The sequence below is a fragment of the Arvicanthis niloticus genome, chromosome 23 (assembly GCF_011762505.2).
Source record: "Arvicanthis niloticus isolate mArvNil1 chromosome 23, mArvNil1.pat.X, whole genome shotgun sequence".
In the NCBI taxonomy this organism is placed as follows: domain Eukaryota; kingdom Metazoa; phylum Chordata; class Mammalia; order Rodentia; family Muridae; genus Arvicanthis; species Arvicanthis niloticus.
In genome coordinates, this window is record NC_133430.1 from 18,057,791 (window position 1) to 18,074,833 (window position 17,043).

At 45.0% G+C, this 17,043-nt stretch overlaps 1 protein-coding gene and 1 long non-coding RNA gene across 2 annotated transcripts in view; one reads left to right on the top strand and one right to left on the bottom strand.

The window, feature by feature from the left end:
• The window catches only part of LOC143436880 (uncharacterized), a 13,677-nt gene extending 13,038 nt beyond the window's left edge, over window positions 1-639 (bottom strand). Inside the window, exon 1 of the long non-coding RNA XR_013106655.1 lies at window positions 385-639. This is a non-coding gene — a long non-coding RNA (uncharacterized LOC143436880). The remainder of the gene's footprint in view (window positions 1-384) is intronic.
• Window positions 1-17,043, top strand: part of Nrde2 (NRDE-2, necessary for RNA interference, domain containing) — a 36,307-nt gene that overhangs the window by 5,147 nt on the left and 14,117 nt on the right. The window contains exons 2-7 of the mRNA XM_076921421.1: window positions 4,546-4,654; window positions 5,795-6,028; window positions 9,825-9,980; window positions 11,551-12,001; window positions 13,656-14,061; window positions 15,794-15,927. Of these exons, the coding sequence (XP_076777536.1) occupies window positions 4,546-4,654; window positions 5,795-6,028; window positions 9,825-9,980; window positions 11,551-12,001; window positions 13,656-14,061; window positions 15,794-15,927 (1,490 nt within the window). The remainder of the gene's footprint in view (window positions 1-4,545; window positions 4,655-5,794; window positions 6,029-9,824; window positions 9,981-11,550; window positions 12,002-13,655; window positions 14,062-15,793; window positions 15,928-17,043) is intronic.

Genomic DNA, 17,043 nt, shown 5'->3' on the forward strand with positions numbered 1-17,043 from the left:
CCGACTAATTCTGATTCTGTGTCTGTCCATGTGGCCATCTCTGTCTCTGCTCTGCTTTGGTTTGTTCACCTCATGTCCCTGTCGAATATCCCACCTCTCATCTTCTCCCAGCATCCCTCGCTCTGCCTGGAAGATCTGTCTTCTACTTCCTGCCCAGCTAGTGGTCATCAGCTTCTTATTACAGCCGATCAATTCTAGATTGCCTTAGGCAGGTGAGAAAGCTTGAATTAGGTAGGTGAAGAAAGATTACACAATAGAAAACCCAGCGAAGGGCCATAGAAACGACAACACCAGGGTCCTGCCAGCATGTAGCTCTCTGCTACATACTGCTGTAAGAATTAACAATTAAATAACAGAATTCAAATAAATGTTGAAGAGACATACCTTCTCACACTGTACCCCAGCAGCCTTGTGTAGAAGCTTGTGTTTCTTCACACTTCCCCTGCTATCACTGTTTAGAGTGTTGGTGGTATGACAATCCACTGGGATGCTGGGAGAACATCTCTCCCTGTACTCTGTTTGTTCCGTCTCTCCCTACTTTTCCTCTGTTTATGATAGAATCTGCTATGGAAATATTCAGATCTCAGTGAGCAACAAGGACTATTTTCACTTAGCTCTTGCCAGGAATTAGGCCCAAGGGAAAGGAACCAATCTCAGAGAGAACATGGAGACAGGAGGAGAAAGATTGTGTGAGCAGTTGTTTAGCATACTAATACTAGATAGGACCTTACGAATGACTTACTCCCTTTGAGCCCTGTTTCCATGTCTATAAAGTGGGGTATAGTACCTCCCTGGAACTAGCTTATGAGGTTTGAACGATGTCTGTGCCGTACATGCTTATCCTGCTGTTGGCCTACTGTGGGCACTTGCGTTAATTTGTCTCTCCCTCCTTCCTTTTTTCCTGTGCTTTTAAATATTATTTTCTCCTTTGGAATCTTCCCATCCTCATTCCTCTCTTTCCTATGAATATTTGTTGAACACCTGCTGTCTGCTGAGCGTTGCCCTAGCTGCTGGGAATGTGGCGGTGACTTAGGCAGCCTTCAGGGAGCTTGCTTTTACTGTCTTTCTCTCTTTATTAACATGTAGTTACCATGGGGGATGAGATTCCAGAATATAAAACAAACAAACAAAACAAAACAAAACAAAACTTGTGGAACTCAATAATAAGAGGACCATGTTTAGAAATGGGAACAGGAACTGAATAGCTATTTCTCTGGAGATCGTCCACGAGTGGCCAATATCTAAGGAAAAAGATATTGACATTATTATCATCATAAGGGAAGTGGAAACAAAGCCACAATGAAATAGCAACCCACCTACTAGGATGATGATAATCGGAAAAACAACCAGAAGTTTTAGTTGGATGCATAAAAATGGAATCCTCAAGTGCTGTTAATGGGAGTCAGATGATGCAACTAATAGATAAAATACATAGTCTTGTCAGTTCCTTGGAATGTTAACGTGGTTTACTATATGACCTAGCAATTGTCTAAATATTCACCCTGGAGAACCTGGATATGTCTGCTCTTAGAAGCATTGTCATAATAGCCACAGAAAAGAAATAATCCAAGAGACTGCTGGCTGATGAGTAAACACAGTACGTTATAGCCATCAAGCGCTGTATTATGGAGCAGTAAAAAGAATGATATGATGATGTATGGATGTAGCCGGAATAGCATGCGAGCTTGTTTGTATGAAGTGTTCAAGCAGGCAAACCCATTGAGACAGAAAGTAGATGAGTGATTATATAAGGCTGAGGCGGGAGGTGGGAGGCGGGAGGCAGGAGGCGGGCAGTGGAGCATGGATGAGGAACAAGTCAGGGCTATTCTTCACAGGAAGATGAAAATGTACAGTTATGGAGGTGACTGCACACTCCTAAATATACTCAAAGTTGCTGTTGTTGCTGCAGGAGTGAAGTTTATGATACATCAGTTTGATCTCAGTAACACTTAAGTCTCAGCTGCCTTCCTTTTGTGTGTCCCAAGCCTTGCGTTCTGAGCATGTGAAAGGATGGGATATTTCTGTGGGCTCCTCTATAGTGCCGTCCTCTATAGTGCCTCCTCTATAATGCCTCCTCTATAATGCCTCCTCTATAATGCCTCCTCTATAGTGCCTCCTCTATAGTGCTTCCTCTATAGTGCCTCCTCTATAGTGCCTCCTCTATAATGCCTCCTCTATAATGCCTCCTCTATAGTGCCTCCTCTATAATGCCTCCTCTATAGTGCCTCCTCTATAATGCCTCCTCTATAATGCCTCCTCTATAGTGCCTCCTCTATAGTGCCTCCTCTATAGTGCCTCCTCTATAGTGCCTCCTCTATAATGCCTCCTCTATAGTGCCTCCTCTATAGTGCCTCCTCTATAGTGCCTCCTCTATAGTGCCTCCTCTATAGTGCCTCCTCTATAATGCCTCCTCTATAATGCCTCCTCTATAGTGCCTCCTCTATAGTGCCTCCTCTATAGTGCCTCCTCTATAGTGCCTCCTCTATAGTGCCTCCTCTATAGTGCCTCCTCTATAGTGCCTCCTCTATAGTGCCGTCCTCTATAGTGCCTCCTCTATAGTGCCTCCTCTATAGTGCCTCCTCTATAGTGCCTCCTCTATAGTGCCTCCTCTATAGTGCCTCCTCTATAGTGCCGTCCTCTATAGTGCCTCCTCTATAGTGCCTCCTCTATAGTGCCTCCTCTATAGTGCCTCCTCTATAGTGCCGTCCTCTATAGTGCCGTCCTCTATAGTGCCTCCTCTATAGTGCCTCCTCTATAGTGCCTCCTCTATAGTGCCTCCTCTATAGTGCCTCCTCTATAGTGCCTCCTCTATAGTGCCTCCTCTATAGTGCCTCCTCTATAGTGCCTCCTCTATAGTGCCTCCTCTATAGTGCCGTCCTCTATAGTGCCTCCTCTATAGTGCCGTCCTCTATAGTGCCTCCTCTATAGTGCCTCCTCTATAGTGCCTCCTCTATAGTGCCGTCCTCTATAGTGCCTCCTCTATAGTGCCTCCTCTATAGTGCCTCCTCTATAGTGCCTCCTCTATAGTGCCATCCTCTATAGTGCCTCCTCTATAATGCCTCCTCTATAGTGCCTCCTCTATAGTGCCATCCTCTATAGTGCCTCCTCTATAATGCCTCCTCTATAGTGCCTCCTCTATAGTGCCTCCTCTATAGTGCCTCCTCTATAGTGCCTCCTCTATAGTGCCTCCTCTATAGTGCCTCCTCTATAGTGCCTCCTCTATAGTGCCTCCTCTATAGTGCCTCCTCTATAATGCCTCCTCTATAGTGCCTCCTCTATAATGCTGTCCCATGCTTTTTTCTTTCCTTCCACAGTTAAGACTTAGAAACTTGGGACAGACTCCGTAGAGTTGTAAAATAAGGAGGATATAATTATTTGTTAGAAGCTAGGGGGACGGAGAGACAGCTAGGCTGGTTAAGTGCTTGTCACCAAGTGTGATGACTGGAGTTCAATCTCTGGGTCCTAGGTGATGGAAAGAACTCACACTCAAAAGTTGTTCTCTGATCTCCCCCCAACTAAATAAAAAATGCAATGAAAATTATTTGAAAGGTTGAGGGAGCTGGAGAGCTGGTTCAGCAGTTGAGAGCACTGGCTGCTCTTCCAGAGGACTTGGGGTCAGTTCCCAGAACCCACACAGTGGCTCACAGCCGTCTGTAACTTCAGCTCCAGAGGACAGACACCACCAATGTTTTGCTCTAGAGACAAAACACCAATACACATAAAATAAAAGTAAACAAATCATTAAAAAAAGAAGTTAGAAATTATATATAAGCTAAAGATTTTAAACACTTAATTGCACTATCCAGAAGTAATTATTAATGTTGATACATTTTAGTATTAAAGTTCAACATTTATATTTCCAAAGGATACCGATATAAGAAAAAGTTTGCCCTTGACTACACTAGTGGAGAACATGGGGTGTTTCTTGAGTGGTACATGTCTCTCCAAATTGTAAGCATGTGGACACAGGATCTTGTAAGGTTGTGAAGCTGGACTAGAACTCCCCGAGTAGCTCAGGGTGGACTTGATCTCATGGTCCTGTCTCTATCTTCCGTGTCCTGGGGTTGCAGGCATATGCAGTGCGCATGACTGGCTTTAACTTTTAGGAGTTTCTAAAAAGAATTTGAGGGCTGCTGAAATGGTGCAGCAGGTGAAGGCACTTGCTGCCAAGCTTGACAACCTGAGCTTGCTTCCCCAGACCCACATGGTGGGAAGAGAGAACTGATTCTCTAAGACCAGATGCATTGAGATGTTCAGGCACAGATGAAATTTTGTCTTTTAGACCACGTTCTTTATGTGGCTTTCGTTCAAGCCACAGCCTGATATTGTGAGAGGATTTCAATCTTAAATATTTTAGACTGTGCTAAAGCACCATGCCCTGTGAAATAAAACTTTCATGGATTCCTCTTGGTTTCTGTGGACTGCCCAAGATACTGGCTGATGATGTTGTGAATGCAGATACCAGCTGATAGCATGGGTGGGTTCCTGCTCTAGAAGGCCTGTGGTACTAATGCCATCTTTCGATTCTCTCTCTTGCATGTGCAGAGTTAGATTGGCTGAGCAACCCAAGCTTTCGTGTTGGAAATCTGACGTCTCTGAGCCAACAGACTGAAGAAGTCACAGCCCTTGTTTCTGCAGGGTCACCACTGCCGAGGTACTTGTGTAACAGGTGGATTTAGTCTTGTGTTCTGTTCATAGCTCAGCTTCAGTGATGCTCCCTCGAAAACCCTGAGATGGAAGAGCTGAGTACAGTTTGTGCGTTTGCTCAGTGACCAGGCAATCTGTGACCTCTTCCCTCGCTTAGCGCCTATGGATTCTGCCTTTTCCCTTTTGTGTAGCAGTGGCAAAAGTACATGACACAGTTAATGCTTATAATTAGGCCATGAGGGAAATTGCATCATCGTGACTCTCCAGTAACTTCATTGACCTCATTAGTGACCTTTAGGATGTTGTTAATTTGGGTATTTCTTTAGTTTCATCTTCAACAAGGATAAAAATAGCTGATATAAGATAACAGAGGCTGAAATCTCCTAAGCTCATTGGGGAGCCGGATGACACACATCTTCTGTGGCTGTGAAAGAAGTTTTGTAGACCATTGAACTGAGAAATGTGTGTTCATAAATATAGACTAGCTGGCCTCATTAACATGGTGAAAGCCTTATAGTCCACATACACAGGAAGCCTCTGGAAACAATAGCTGATGACCAAGAGGGAGTTCATAATTGGTTCCTCTTCCCTGAGGGAAAAGAGCTGCTGTCAACCTTTACAAAGAAGGACCATGGCTGAGGTAAAGCCTTTCTTCCCTTAGGATGGTCACTGGGATAATAACAGTCCTCTAGCGATGTTGCCAGGCAGTTTGTTAGAGTGACTGGTAGATTGCTTCTGTTACAGCTGTGCACATAGGGAAGAAAGGGTTAGAGCAGCTGCTCTCAAGCTGTGGGTCACAAGCCCTTGGGGAATCAAATGGCCCTTTCACAGGGGTTGCCTAAGACCCTCAGAAAACACAGTTATGTTATGATTTATAACAGTCGGAAAAATTATAGTCATGAAGTAGCAACAAAAATAATGTTCTGGTTGGGGGTCACCACAACATGTGGAACTGTACTAAAGGGTCGCAGCTTTGGGGAGATTGAGAAGCACTGGCTTTTGACTTTGGTTCAATCCTGAAGGCTCTAAGGTGAGCATACAGGCTAGCAGTGAGCAGGCTCTGGCACTTGGGCTTCTTGCTCATTATTTGTCTATGTGATTTTTTTTCCTGTTTCTCTTTTGAAAACGGTATTGGTTTTCCCAACAGGAGTCCTCAGAAGTCAGAGCTCTCAGGTGAGAGTGACACTGGTGAGAAGCTCACACAGATAAGCAGAAAAAAGAAGAAAGAGAAAAAGAAGAAAAGGAAGCATCAGCACCACAAGAAAGCCAAGAGGAGACACGAGCAGTCGAGCAGCAGTGGGTCCGAGTCAGACACAGAGGCTGGGAAGGACAGGGCTTCTCGAAGCATCAGGGATGGCCAGAAGGAATCTGACAAACCCCGGTGCGTCGTGCTCTCAGATACAGTGGTGTTTAACATGCGATGGTTGTTTCTTGAGTGTTGCTAACAGTCAGACATCTGGATGTTTGTTTAGCCAGCTGATCAAAAGAGAGGCCTTCTGTGTAGCAGAGAGCAGCCTTGAACTCCTGATCTGTCTCTCACGGGGTAGGATTGTTGGTGTGCACCACCATACCTGGCCTGGTTCTGGGAGAAGGCACATGTGTCCTGTATTGGTGTGTGTGCCCATGCACTGTGGAGCAGCAGGTTTCACACTTGGAGAGGAGTGGAAGATCACTCTCCCTCAGTCACTCCTGTGGACACACATATTCCTCCTTTCTTTTTGGTTACAGTTAACACAGCTTTTAAATAATGGGTTTGTCCTTTTCCCTTTCATACTTCACATTTCTTTGGAAGCGCTGTGTCGATGACCGTGGTACTCCCTTCTGTGGGGCCTTTAGTTATCCCTATACCCTCTCTGCCACCTACCTTGAGCAAAGAGCTCAAGTCTTACCTGGAACAGTGGGTGCTTAGGTGATGCCCTGCTCCGCAGACATGGACACTAGCTGCTGCAGGTGGATGTGGTGAAGCTACTGCACTAGGTACTTGCCTGTTGTGTGATACAGTACCCTGACCAAGGCAACGTAAGGGGTGGCACGGTTTACAGTTTACTCTGGCTCACAGTTCTAGAGTACAGCCTGTGGTAGCAGGAGGGAGGCCTGGGTCCTGTGCATCAGAACCAGGGGATGCCTGCTGCTGCTCTGCTCCTTTGCTCCCTTTTGTCAGTCCAGGGCTCAGCCCAGGAAATAGCATAGTCCAGTTTTAGGGCGACTCTTCCCACCTCAGTTAACCTGGTCAAGCAAAGGCCCTGCAGGTATGCCTGCCTTGAGAGTGGCTCTCAAGCTTCCGTGTGCTGTGACCCTTAATACAGTTTCTCCTGTTTGGTGACCCCAACCATGAAATGATTCTTTTGCTGCTTCATAACTGTAAGTGTCTGATCTGCAGGATATCTGATATGTGACCCCCAAGGCGTCTTGCTTGACCTGTAGGTTGAGAACTGCTTACCTAGAGGCTGCGGTGTCAGGGGGCTTTTCTCCTAGGTGATTCTACATCTTGTTGATTTTATAGTCTGTTAGCCATTACTTTACCTGAATTATTATTCATTTAACTTTTTTTTTGCTTTGCTTGTGTGTTTTACAAGAGAGATAGTTTTTTTTTTTCTTAATGACACACAAGACCATAGTGCCATTGAGATTTTTGTATCCTCCTGTGGGTTATGTACTTTTATTGTGTGCTTGGGAGCCCTGCTGATGTCAGAGAGCGAGCACTCTGTAGCTGAGGACCTGGAAGCTGGCCCTGTTTCCATCAGAGGCCAACACTGCAGTCTTCTGGGACACCAGTTTGTGCCAGTGACCAAGGGCTCAGGAGAGCTGATTTGTTCAGCAGTATGTAGCTTAGGGGCCATTTCTGCCAGCTATGCTGTGGGAGGAGGGGAATGAGGGCGTCTAGCAAAAGTTCAGAATGGACTGAGTTTAGGAGAGCAGGAATCATGGCTGTCTTGCTGACTGACTATTGTATTCCTGGCCCTCATCCCTTGTTGTAGGGCCTGGTACCGGGCATTTTTTCTGCATCAGTGGTTGAATGTAGTATCTTTTACTCTTTTATGTGTGCCTATATGAGAGTGTGTGTGTGTCTGTGTGTCTGTGTGTGTGTGTGTGTGTGTGTATGTGACAGGTAGGTACTTGTGTGTGATAGAGGTGTGTGTCTTTGTGTGTGTGTGTGACAGAGTTGTGTATGTGTGTGACAGAAGTGTGTATGTGACAGGTATGTGTGTGAGTGACAGAGTAGGTTGTGTGTGTGTGAGAGACAGGTATGTGTCTGTGTGTGTGTGTGACACAGGTATGTGTGTGAGAGAGACAGGTGTGTATGTGACAGGTGTGTGTGTGTGACAGAGGTGTGTGTGTGTGAGACAGGTGTGTGTAAGAGACAGGTATATGTGTGACAGAGGTGTGTGTGTGAGACAGGTGTGTGGTTGTGTGTGTGTGAGAGAGAATGAGAGAGAAAGAGAGAGAGATAGAGATAGAGATAGATCTGTCTTAGGTGTTCTTCAGGCACCATCCAGCTTTTTGTTGGCTGATTTGTTTGTTTTAATAACTCATTGTACTTGCTTTTAAAGATGTATTTATTTTACCTTTATGTGTATAAGTATTTTGCCTGCATGTATGTATGTGCACTACATGTATGCCTGGTGATTGTGGAGGCCAGAAGTCATCAGACATTTGTGAGCTGCCATGTGGGTGCTGGGAACCAAACCCAGGTCCTCTGCGAGAAAGGCCAGTACTCTTAACCCCGTGCCATGTCTCCAGCCCTCATTACTTGTCAACAGTCTTTAAACGTTAATGCCGTCAAAACAAGCGACTATGTCACAGCTTTGGAAACTTTTATTTCTCTCTCCTTCCTAGAGCTGGTAGAAAGTGAGTTAAAGAGTTTCCTAAAACCACACAGCTACCAAGAGCACTTGTTTGAAAGGCTGTTAATTTAACTTGACATACTCTTGTCACTGGATCCTGGATTTTTTTTTTTTTTGTTTGTTTGTTTTTTGTTTTTGTTTTTTGTTTTTTGTTTTTTGTTTTTGGTTTTTGGTTTTTGGTTTTTGGTTTTTCGAGACAGGGTTTCTCTGTGTAGCCCTGGCTGTCCTGGAATTCACTCTGTAGACCAGGCTGGCCTCGAACTCAGAAATCTGCCTGCCTCTGCCTCCCAAGTGCTGGGATTAAAGGCGTGCGCCACCACCGCCCGGCGGCCTTTCTTTTTTTAAGTACTCACCTGTAATAAAACCTTGGAAGACTTTATGATAAGTCGTGTGAGGTAGGGCAGTGCACGTTAATGTAAAGGCTTGTCACCTTTGGCCATGTGGCCGTGTCCTTTGGCTAGCATTCTAGAGCAGGAATGTTTTTCTAAACAACCTTGTTTTGGAAATTAGTTTGCAGTTATGGTTGTGGTGGTTTGAGAGAGAATGGCCTCCACAGTCTCATATTCGAGTACTTGGTCCCCAGCTGGTGAAACTGTTTGGGAAGGATTAGAAGTGTGGCTGTGTGGGAAGACTGCCGCTGGGGTGTGCTTTGAGTTTCAGAAGCCAATCCCAGGCCCAGAGAGCTCTTTCTCTGCCTCATGGTGGTTGTCTCAAGATGTGCTGTCTCAGTCCCTGCCTCAATGCCGTGCTCCCTGCTGTGATGGTCACGGTTCTAACTCTGGAGTGCTAGCAAGCCCCCAGTGAACTCTTCTTTCTATAAGTTACCTTGCCATGGTGTCTCTTTACAGTAATCAAGCAACTAAGACAACAGTTAGGGGCACTTAAATATTTTTCTGTTTGCTTGTTTATTTCTCAGGGTTTATTTCATAGGACCACTAAGGTGGATCTCCTTCTCTTTTTGTGTTTTTTTGTTTTAAAATAGCATTTTACTAAGTTTCCCCGCGCTCATGCTCTTCCTGCCTTAGCCTCCTGAGTAGTCCGGACTGTGTAGGCTGTGCTGCCAGCCTGGCTGAAATGAAGTATTTACAAGGAGTGACTGTGTCCTTCAGGGTTCTTTTCTTGGTAAAGTGTTATTTCGTGGTTGGAGGTTTGGCTTCATTTTCAGTCCCTACCCTTAGTGAGAGCCCTCTTCCCTTCTCTATGTGGTTCTGTGTACCTGATCTGTTTGATGCCATGGGAGTTTGATAGATGCAACTTAATGTATTTCTGAAGACGTCAAATGTTTCCAAAGAAGTTTTAAAGTTCCTCTCCCTTTTTTTTTTTGTCTGATAGCCAGGGAAGTAATGCGACTGCTGCTGCTGCTGCTGACGGACCTTGCTCCATTTGGCTGGAAGACATTCACACTCTGACGGATGTCTTCAGGACGGATAAGAAACCAGATCCCGCCAACTGGGAGTATAAATCTCTGTATCGTGGGGATATAGCAAGGTAGCCATTATAGTTCCTGGTTTGGTTTCTTTCTTTCTTCCTTTCTTCCCCGCTCTCTTTTTCCTCTTCCTCTTTTCTGTTAGAAATAACATCTCCTTTGGACTCTCTCAGCACTGTCTGTCTGTGTCTCATGGATTCTGTTGGATTTCGCCCATTGTTGAGTTGTAAAGGCACATGGCTCTTCCATATTCCAAAGTGAATGCTTTAGTTGGAAGGTCAGTTAGGGCTCGTTGTTATCACTGGCACACAGCATAGTGCCTGGCTGAGTGGGTGTTGAATAGATGTTTGTTCGGGAATGAATCTAAAAATACGACAGAGTAATTAGCTGCCGTAGGGTATCCAGGAACTGTGTGGTCTGATGTACATGCCATTTGAAAAGTGGCAAGAGCGTTTTTATTTATTCAGCCCCACACACATGCCACTTAACAAATGACATTTGGTGGTAATGCCTTTGTCACATTATTTCTAGCAGGCACCAGCAGGGAGTCATAAAAGTAGGGGGTGACATTTGCCTCAGTAATGAATTCGTACTCTTCTTGGTAATCTATCAAAAATATTTGAAAAAAGTGTGCGGGGTCGTGCATTCCTTTAATTCCTGCTACTTGTGAGGCAGAGGCATAATTGTCAGCCTGAGGGGAGACTAGGCAACTTGGGGAGTCACCTATCTCAAAACAACAGCAGCAACAAATCAAAATTTGAGTGTTTACTGACTCCCTGTAGACAGGTAGGACTTTGTAGGGAACTTGGGACATAAAGGACTTGACCTCTGCTCTCACTTCCCAGGTCTTGAAGGTCAAAGGTATTAACCATGCAATTTAGCTCTGAGATCTCGGAAATCAGTTTTCTTTTTGGTTTGTTTGGCGTCTGTTTTGAGCTCCCTCTCTAACGCAGGCCGCCTTCACACTCACTGTATAGCCATCAGCCCATCAGAGGTTTTGATACATTTCAGAAGGAGCCACAGATAATACACTGCCTCCTGAATATATATATTACTAACTAGAATTCATCTGTTTCTTAGGTTTTCCTTTGGTTTAAAATTTACATGCAATTAATCTTGCACATTGATGAATCATGTGTAATCATGACCCCTGTGATACCCATATGTTTCTCCATGGTCCCTTGGGTCCCAGTGGCATTTGTTGCTCTCATGACTCTCCTCCTCTGTTTGTCTTGTCTGCCCCGAATATTGTAAGTGGGATTACAGCATGCCTGGGTTCTTCACTCAGTGTGGTTTTTCTGACAGTCAGCATGTGGCATTTGTCAGAAATTTTGTCTCCTGTATTAGTCCATTTTATGGCTTTACTACTGTTTGTTATGCATTCTCCTGTTGATGGCCACCTGGATTCTCTCCAGTCTTTGGCTGCTGAGAATATTTGAGCGTAAAGCTTTGTGTGAACATGTGGTTTATTTTCTCTTGGGTAAATACCTTGGAATAGAGTTACCAGGTCACAAGATCTGCCTATGTTTAGAATTTTATATACAAGGTGAATGTGGAAGACGACTTAGGTTTTAAGATGGTCAGTTGTACATGGGGAAAAATTATCTTGTCTCAATTTCTTTTTCTAACTAGGTACAAGAGGAAGGGAGACTCGTGCCTGGGTATCAATCCTAAGAAACAGTGTATATCTTGGGAAGGGGCTTCTGCAGCCAAGAGGCACTCACACAGGCACCTGGAGCGCTATTTTACCAAGAAGAATGTGGGGTTAATGCGCACTGAGGGGATTGCTGTGTGCAGTAACCCTGAGCCTCCCTCCTCCGAGCCAGTCACCTTCATCCCAGTGAAGGACTCTGCTGATGCAGCTACTCCTGTCACAACATGGCTGAATCCTCTGGGGATTTACGACCAGTCTACCACACAGTGGTTACAAGGACAGGGTCCAGCAGAGCAAGAATCAAAGCAGCCGGACTTACAACAGGACAGGGAGAGTGCTGCTCTTAAGGCCAGAGTGGAAGAGTTTAACAGAAGGGTTCGGGAGAATCCACGGGACACACAGCTATGGATGGCATTTGTGGCTTTCCAGGTAAGTGTTACTGTTCTGGTCCTCTTATTTTGAAATGACATTTCTGATTTGGAGCTGACCCATTTATTCTATAGCACTTTTCTGTCTGTCTGTCTGTCTGTCTGTCCATCCAACCATCCATCCATGTATTTTTGTTGGTACTGGGAATTGAACCTAGGATCTTGCATATACAAGTGCCTGCTACTGACACCCCCACCTCCCAAACTCTTTTTTTGCTTTATTTTGAGTCAAGATCTAAGTTGTCTAGACTGGCCTTGAACTTGTTATCTTCTTGCCTCGGCCTCCAATGTAGTTGGGATCGTAGGTGTACACCACTAATCACACTTGGTCCTGTCCTGTAGCACTTTTTGAACTGCTCTGAATAAGCCTGGGCCAGGCTTCTTGTTTGTTGTAGCCTTTGATCTGGGCTTGCTCAAAGTCCAGTGAGGAAGCCCAAGCATCCGAGGAAACAGTGCAGCACAGAGCAGGAGTGCTGGGTGTTATCTGGGAATGGAGTGAAACTTGAATAGAATGCTTCTTTTTTTAGTAGGGGTTGGGGTGTGGGGGTGTGGTTGGAGGGGTGGCTCATGAGCAGTAGGGGTGGGTGGTTGGAGGGTTGGTGCTGGGATGGAACTCAGGGCCTCACAGATTAGACACACATCTATCACTGATTGGGATCTCAGCTCAGGAGTGCAGAGAGAGGAGACGAACTGACAGTGAAGACAAGGCAGTCCTGAAGTGCAGAGTACCAGGCCGAGGACAGAGCTGTGGAAGGACTGCCCAGAGTGTGCTCCTGCCTCAGTGCACAGCTTGTCATTTTCATTCATTGCCTTCTGAGGAGTTAGTAGGTTATGGCTGTTTTATTGTAACATTGATTCCACCCTGTTGAACACACTGTGTGCTAGTTATCAATGTGTAAATTCATGTTGAATGATGCAGAGGCCAAAGTGATTGCTCAGTGGTAAGAGCACTTGCTGCATAATCATGAGGACCAGAATTCTGATCCAAGTTTCAGTGTCACAAGAGACGGTATATTCCTGTGATTCTTATCTCTAAAGAGGGTGTCTGCAGATAAAAGAGGATTGCTGGAGAGATCCTGCCTCAGGAATAAGGCAGAAGCATGATAGAGGAGGACACCTGATGCCCTCTTCTGATATATATATGTGTACATTTACCTACACACAGCATAGGAACACACATAACCAAATAAATAGTAATAAATAAGTCTTAAAAACCCAGAATGACAAGGACAGACAATTCTGACTGGAGGAATAAAGACAGAATACACCAAGAGTTGCAGGCACCAAAGGAACTTCGTTGTGTGTTAATTAAAGTGGTTTATCAACAAAGTCTTACTAGGAGCTCATTTTGAAACCCACTGGAGGGGGCTGGAGAGATGGCTCAGTGGTTAAGAGCACTGACTGCTCTTCCAGAGGTCCTGAGTTCAATTCCCAGCAACCACATGGTGGCTCACGACCATCTGTAATGGGATCTGATGCCCTCTTCTGGTGTGTCTGAAGAGAGCAATGGTGTACTTACATCATAAAATAAATAAATAAATAAATCATTAAAAAAAAAAAGAAACCCACATGGAAGTCATGCAGGCAGAGGACTGTCTAACTGAGGAGCACATGTGTGTAGTTTATGTTAGTAAACTGTTGTTCTTGTTGTTGAGGATGAGGTCATGAGGAGTCCTGGCATCTATGCCCTTGGGGAAGGAGAGCAAGAGAAGCACAAGAAGTCCTTGAAGCTCCTCCTGGAGAAGAAGCTGGCTGTGCTGGAGCGAGCCATCGAGAGCAACCCAAGCAGCGTGGACCTGAAGCTCGCCAAGCTGCAGCTGTGCTCAGAGTTCTGGGAGCCCAGTGCGCTGGCCAAGGAGTGGCAGAAGCTCCTCTTCCTGCACCCCAACAACACAAGTCTGTGGCAGCGCTATCTCTCCTTTTGCCAGAGTCAGTTTGGCACCTTTTCTGTGTCCAAACTCCACAGTCTGTACGGCAAGTGCTTGAGTACCTTGTCTGCTGTTAAGGACGGCAGCATGTTATCCCACCCCGAGTTGCCGGGCACTGAGGAGGCCATGTTTGGTAAGGACATAAACAGAAGTGACTGTGTGGGAGGGTTTTGTTTTTGTTTGGCTTTACGCTTATTTTAGAAAGGTCTAAATTGTCAGAGCGGGGGTTTTTATTTCAAGTGTTACCACTCTGTCTAATTTTAACAGATTCCCATCCAGCTTGCATGGTGGGTGGGTAGCTTGTTAGAACTAGCAGAGTCAGAACAAGATGACTGGACATCTTTTCTACTTATTCACCAAATAAACACATCTCAGTCTTAGTTGCTCTGGCTGCCAGTGGTCTTAGCTGATGAGACCCCCAGTTACAGGGTCTCTGGCAGTACATGAGATACAGGTACATGAGATGGTGTACTTATTACATACATGTAAGTGACTGGAATTAAGTGTTAATATTTTTGCTCTGTCCTCAAGGATTGTAGGAAAAACTCTTGGCAGTCATGAGCTACAGCAGGCATCTCATGTCATAGATGGAGAATGTCACTCTTCAGCTTGGGTTCTGGATCTAGCCTTTATTGTGACAGTGTACAGATACTGATCTGTGACAGTGTGCACATTTCTGAACCTGTTTGAGCCTGTTTATGTATCAGGACAGTAGGCTAGCACTTGCTTTACAAGAGCATCATGAACATGAAGTGAGCTAGCAGACGATGTACCTGCATGTGACAAGCATTCATTTCATCAAAACCCCTGTTTTTAAGAGTTAGTTATCCTAACATCTAGAGACACAGGTGTATTGCTCTAGACATAATAAGAATTTCCCTCATTGACATGGAGTCTTGTATTTGGGCCTGGAAGGTATAGCTTCATGCATACATGATGTCCTAACATGGTGTTAATCCCTAACGCCAAGATTAAAACAAGTGACATGGAGTTTCCTTTTGAAATGAGATACTATTCATGACATGCTTATGTAGCTGAGAGCTGCTTAGTAAATGGGATTATACCACCATTAAGATGAGCTGAACATTTCAGATGATCAGAATGTGCAGTTCAAATATTCAGGACTGTAGTCTGTTCACCCTTGGCTGAATGAATGAGTGGTGACTAGTGCCGTCTACTGATAGACTGAGTTCAGCTCTGCCTTCTGACACAAATGGGTGCCATCCCTTCTACCATTTTTTCTTGTAAGCTTTGATTATCGGATAGCTATCATTCAGGCCTACCTTTTGCCTTATTTTAGATACTGTATATGGCTTTATTAATATTTGTGTAGTTTCATACAAAAAAATAGAAAAACTACCTTGATTATAATACTGTTATGAGTCCTTTTATTTGTTAAAAAAAAAATTACGCTGGCCATAGTGGTATATACCGTTAATCCCAGCACTAGGGAGGCAGAGGCAGGAGGATGTCTGAGTTCGGGGCCAGCATAATCTATGGAGTGAGTTCCAGGACATTAAGGGCTACACTAAGAAACTCTGTTTCAAAATATAATAAGGTTTTAGGTTTACTTTTATTGATGTGTGTGTATATTTATCTCTGTGTATGGGTACCTGAAAAGGCCAACAGTGTGCAGTTATAGATGGTCTTAAGTCATCTAACATGGGTGCTAGGACCTGAACTCGGGTCCTCTGGAAGAACAGCAAGTGCCTGTAACTGTTGAGCCAACTCTCCAGCCTGTTAGTGCTTTTAAGTGTGGGCCCTGAGAACATGACTGGTTCTGGGGTGTGGTTGCATGCTGAGTGCTCCTATTTCTCCCTCTGTGGTATCAACAAAGGCCTGTCCCCTTTCGCTCCTGTTTGCAGGGCTCTTTCTTCAGCAGTGCCACTTTCTACGGCAGGCTGGCCACTCAGAGAAGGTCATCTCTTTGTTCCAGGCCATGGTTGACTTCACCTTCTTCAAGCCTGACAGCGTGAAAGAGCTGCCTACTAAAGTACAGGTAGGACACACTCTGTGTTGCAGAAGACTCCCTCCATGATGGCAGTGGGGTGTGCTGGGTAGACAGGGCCCGCTTCCCACATACGAAGACCACTGACAGGCTGCTTCCTTGCTTACCACTCCAGCTTAAATGCAGCCTGTCTCCACAGTCAGAATGCCATTTTGAGCTACATGTGACTCTGTCTGTCTTGTCTGGGTTGTGTTACTACCTCTCCGTTGCCTACAATCGCTGCTTGAGCTGTACACATGTTACATGTGGGTGTTTTGTCAGCCGTCCTCACCAAGAAGGGGTTCATGTTTTTGTTTTTTTTAAAGATCTATTTATTTTATGTATATGAGTACACTGTCCCTGTCTTCAGACACACTAGAAGAGGGCATCAGATCCCATTACAGATGGTTGTGAGCCACCATGTGGTTGCTGGGAATTGAACTCAGGTCCTCTGGAAGAGCAGTCAGTGCTCTTAACCACTGAGCCATCTCTCCAGCCCTGAAAGGGTTCATGTTTAAGGTGATTAGATGTTTCCCGTGTTCATGCCATGTGGTAACATGACATAGCATAAGAGCTATGTGACTATGAAACAACCACTTCCCTGTGTCCACTGGAAAAGCTTGGCTTTCTGCTTTGTGAAAGGCTCTGGGGGAAGGTAGCGAGAACATCTGAGTTCATGATGAGCCCAAAGAAGAGTGTTTGAGAAGTTACGATCTCATGTGAACTGGCAGTGAAGACATTTTTATTATGATGCTACCTTTAGACAAAGTGGGGTTAAAGAATTAAACCTGTTAATACTGACACAGCTAATTTTTAATTAGCTTTTATATAGAGCAATTTTAAAATGTGATCTGATGTTTTAAGTCTACGTTATGCTTCAGAAGCGACTCTGGGGTACTGTGGTGAGGGTCTGAATCCTTTCAGCCCTCTGCTGAGGCTCTTGATCTGTGGTGAGAACAGTTTCTGGTGGGCACAACACTGCGCCTGATGGTGATGTTTCAAGCATCCCTGCTCTGCTCTGTTAGAGCCCAAGCCATGGTATGGAGGTGTTAAATCCCAGCGGCACAGTTCCCTAAGCATCTGCAAGCCAGCGCACAAAGAACTGCCTCTTCAGCAGTCTTCTGCATT